General features: G+C 35.2%; 1 protein-coding gene and 1 long non-coding RNA gene across 4 annotated transcripts in view; one reads left to right on the top strand and one right to left on the bottom strand.

Annotated features, from left to right (window-relative positions):
• Positions 1-257: 257 nt before the first annotated feature.
• LOC100177251 (protein catecholamines up-like) overlaps positions 258-4,641 on the bottom strand; it is a 9,560-nt gene continuing 5,176 nt past the window's right edge. Inside the window, exons 1-2 of one of the 3 annotated variants that reach the window (XM_002131572.5) lie at positions 2,572-2,764; positions 258-1,909 (exon numbers count right to left, since the gene is read on the bottom strand). In XM_002131572.5, coding sequence (XP_002131608.1) covers positions 645-1,909; positions 2,572-2,611 — 1,305 coding nt within the window. In that variant the 5' untranslated portion in view covers positions 2,612-2,764 and the 3' untranslated portion in view covers positions 258-644. Of the gene's footprint in view, positions 1,910-2,533; positions 2,765-4,641 lie in introns of those variants that run through there. The other 2 variants (XM_002131577.4, XM_026835717.1) reach the window with 2 other exon arrangements.
• On the top strand, positions 3,945-4,635 carry LOC113474473. The gene is made up of 2 exons (XR_003396130.1): positions 3,945-4,037; positions 4,110-4,635. It is a non-coding gene; the product is annotated as an uncharacterized LOC113474473 (long non-coding RNA).

The raw sequence follows: 4,641 nt of genomic DNA, 5'->3' as shown, positions 1-4,641 counted from the left end.
GGACCACTGGTTGGACAATTGCCGTTAATGTCTTGCCCAAGGACACATACGCCCACAATGGTAGCAGCGACGAGCCTTGAACCCATTACCTCTGGGTTAGAGGCAGGCGCGCTAACCACTACGCCACGGCGCCGGACTATTTTTTGATAATATTCATGTAATGCGTAACTAGATGTTTGTGAAAGATCCCTGTTTTTAGCTACGCTACATACTGTCTATACTAGAAAATCAAATATTATGACAAAATAGCAACACAATTTTAAAATACTATGATCTTTTTTACTTGGTCCAAAACATAGTGCACGTCTAACTTTACTCACTGCAAGTATAAGGTTACAGACAGTTTAAAAAAATCTTATTTTAGCTCGCAATTTGACACGGGCAAAATAACTTTTGCAAGCTGTATGCATGGCAAGAAAGGTTATTTCACAAGTATTGTCAACTTGTAGTAAGTTTTATGTATATATATATGAAAATTTATTTATTATTTGTAAGTTGATTAAATATTAATAAGCAATATACCTATCTACTTATAAAGCATTATATTAGCAGTGAAAAAAACCTCTATATATATTTTAATCCTAACAATATGTAAATTTCATTGTTTTAGTTTTGCATTTCATGATTAGAGCTACAAAAAGTATTTATTCCAGTGCAGAAATGACCACCATCATTCCTATTCCAACTAACATAGCTATTATTTCCTTCGCTGTTTGTTTTGGGTTTGAATCTACAAGAAGTTCAGGGATAACAGAAACTGTAGCAATATATATAAAACCACCGGCTGTGAAGGGTAGAATCCATGATATTGCTGCTTCCCCAATGTTTTCCGCCAATAAACCAAGAATACAACCAGCCATTGCACCTGTGGCTGTGGATAATTGTAGATACATTGCCTTTGTTTTGCTGCAACCAGATTGTATCAAAATTGCAAAATCCCCGATCTCATGTGGGATTTCATGTAAAAGTATTGTTATTGTTGTAATAAATCCAAGGGTGTTGCCGCCCAAAAATGAAGCACCAATAGCAAGACCATCTGTAAAGTTGTGGGTAAAATCAGCAGCAAGGTTTAAATAGCCAGCTACTTCCATGGTGTCTTTTGATGTAGGTGAATCATTTTGCTCTTCTTTTTTATCATCTGATTTGATGTTTGATGATTTTCTCTTTCTTAAATTTGTATCCTTACTTTTACAGCTCTCTCTATCATCCTCACCATCACTGTTTTTATCAGTTTGTTTTTGTTTGGTGGATGCGTGATGGGAATGTGTGTGAGAGTGGCTGCCTTTTACATGACGAACAAACTTTTCCACTGAAAGAAACACAACTATTCCGGCTAACACCCACAAACCAACACTGGTTGTTGCTGAGTGATCATGAGCATGAGAATGATCATGGGCGTGAGAGTGATCATGGGCGTGAGAATGATCATGGGCGTGAGAATGATCATGGGCGTGAGAATGATCATGGGCGTGAGAATGATCATGGGCGTGAGAATGATCATGGGCGTGAGAATGATCATGGGCGTGAGAATGATCATGAGACTGACTATGAGAATGGGGGTGAATGGCATGAGGTATAAGATGCAAGAAAGCATCTCCTAACAATCCACCTGAAGCAAAACTTAGCAAGATTTTAAGTAATGGTTGATAAACCTCAGCATTACTTTCCAATGGTACAAAAAAGAGAATTGCAAATGGTGCAGCACTTATTAAACCTGTGGCCAACGTCGCTTTTAACCACATGTCAAATGTTTCTGAAAACGTTCTGGTTTTTACTGAGGTATGTTCATGTGAATGTTCATGATGGTGAGGTTCATTTTTACTTTCTTCATGGTTCGAGTGGCCAGAACACATATACAGTATAGAACAATACACAACGATGGTTAGTATTACTCCCTTCATAGTGATGCCTGCAACAAAACACAGTTTAATTTCCTAAACCACTTTTATTCGTGTGTAATTCATTAATTCACAAAAAAAACACGCTATTGCAACGTAACAAACCCGTTAACATAACACAACGGTTATCAGTAAAACCTAAGGAACATTTAAGACAAAAAATAATGGGACACCAGCTAAAGTGACAACCAAATTATCATTTTGTTGTAACTCGTAAACCGACAAGAGGTATGTGAAACACAGATACATAACACCCATTCATCTAACATCCGTTGCCCCAACACGGGACTTCAAATAATACCCTTTTTGCATGGTAAAATTATCATTATATGACAACTCACTTACCGCGTTATTTTGCATGGTTTATGCGCGTATCAACATTGAGTTAGCTTATTTTAGCGCAATGTTGTTAAATCTAGTTTTTAAAATAAGTTCTGATACTTTATGGGTTAGACGAACTAAAAACTGTAAAAATAATACCCGAAAAAGATTAATCACTTAAAAGTGAAACTGTACTTTTAATATACTTTTCTTTACTCGCATAATGCGAGTAACAACCAACCTTCTACAGCAGATGACACGCTTATGACGTTATGCGTGTTATCTTTGTTTTTGAAAAATATACGAGTACTTACGCGCATAAAAGTGACCATGCAAAAAGGGTAATAGTTACATTCATTCATTCGCTTAATATCCGACCACCGAAATATCATCTAATCGAATATAGAATCCTTGCTTACTCTACAACACAACACAAGCACTCGTCCAGGACTATAAGAATACTGTAAGACAAGTTAGTATTCTATGATATCCACCCATATAGTAAATAGATATACAGCTGATATTCATTTTCTTTGCTTCCACCAATCAACGTCAAACACAGATATTGTTGTGACGTCACCAAACACGACGTGGAAACCATAGAGATACTAATATATATTAGTATCTCTATGGTGGAAACAATAAAAAAAGCAAGAGAGCTAATAATCATTGAATGAAATTTATTTCGTCCTTTAGGTCACGGTAACGAAGAACAAGAGAGTTGAGAAAAGCGAAAAGACGGGTAGTAACGGTAAAACAACAGTTGTTACAACACGCTTATTGACAAAAAAGAAAGAATGTTTTATATAAAACGCGTGACCGTTACATCCTACTATGTTTAGATATCTATGAAAACATATGTTTAGATATCTATGATCCTACAGACGATACAAATAAAAAACGTTTAACCAAGCAAGTTATAATTGGAAGAAAAGTGTGCGTAAGGACACAGCCGTAACTCCGTCCCCATTTCCCTTTGTCTCCATTGTAAAAGATAGGCGCATAGTATTTTTGGAAGGTTTTAGCTGTTTGTTTTAAAAACTACATCAACTATTCAAGTTTATTAGGCCAGTTTAGTTATTTGGTAGGTTAACGCTTACAGTTTACCACATGTTTAGAAAATTTAATTATTTAAAAAAATTAATTAAAAATTTCAAACAAACGGTTTGTTAGAAATATATATATATATTTGAAAATAGTTGTTTTACACTGTAACTTTAAATTAAGTCAAAAAACGAAGAAAAACTACACAAAACGTCATCGACTCCATTGACTACAATAGTAAACGGGAACAACCCGCGAAAGAGAGAGAGTGTATCATGTCTCTCCTTTACCGAAATTGGAGATGCGCGTTATATTCTTTTTTTATTTCTGTGGTTTAAATATACATGAGAGCCTACAATTTTAAACGGGGCCACGTGTATTACAACTTCATTAAAAAAAATAAAACCAACAAGAACCAGAACACTTGGTCAATGAACTTTTTGAAGGTGTAATATTAAACATTATTAAAACGGTACTTGCCTTTTTAGTTCACTTGCATTAAACATAACAGTATAAACACTATGGTCAGCGGTTGGGTTTAACGTTTCACGTGCGATTTCGGTTGATGTTGTTTCGTCATACAAAATCAGAATATATGACGACGAGCCACCATTTGCACGATTAAATGAAACATTTAAATGTTTCAAACCACCGCGTACATCTACTGCTTCTACTCGTCAATAATGAAAACAACTTTTCTCTTGCTTAATTTATTTGAAAATCCAGGAAAGTGAGCAAACCACTTAAAATGTCTTGCCCAACCAAATGGAAGGTGTAAGTATTTTATTGACATTTTATTAATCCCATCGTCTTGAGTTACAAAAACTCAACCGTTTTTTTTATCAGATTTTTCATAACAAGCTTTTGGACCAATCGACATCTGTTCAGATCACTTTGTTTAGCAGCATCTGCAGCAATAACAAAGAGGAATCTGTAAACTTTGTTCATAATATTGTTTCCTTTGTATCTACAGCACCTAACTTCAGTTGGTATCCTCACACTCGTTTGTTCAACCCTAATTGTTGTTTGTCACGTTGTTAATAAACTGCATAAATAAATCTCGTTATATACCTTTGTAGGACAATGCACTCGTTATATACCTCTTACTTAATGCATATTAAGAAGTAACAAATTTATGGCAATTAGGAAGACATTATGCATCTCCTGGGTACTCCCAAATATTTAAAATAAATATAGAACCTCCTTGCTTCACTTGAAACTTAAACTCCTGGTTGCAATTGCCACAAGTGAAGATGATCATAATTTCCCCCAATACCGAATGTTTTGCACTTTTTGTTGCATTTAGTAAACTTTTCGCCACGCAGTGTGGTCATGGAATGTACCGGCTGTTTTAAAATAGAAACATAAAAAATTGAGT

This window comes from Ciona intestinalis, chromosome 8 (genome assembly GCF_000224145.3).
Source record: "Ciona intestinalis chromosome 8, KH, whole genome shotgun sequence".
NCBI lineage: Eukaryota > Metazoa > Chordata > Ascidiacea > Phlebobranchia > Cionidae > Ciona > Ciona intestinalis.
The sequence above is the reverse complement of the archived record's forward strand: the minus strand, read 5'-3'. Positions and strand labels throughout refer to the sequence as shown.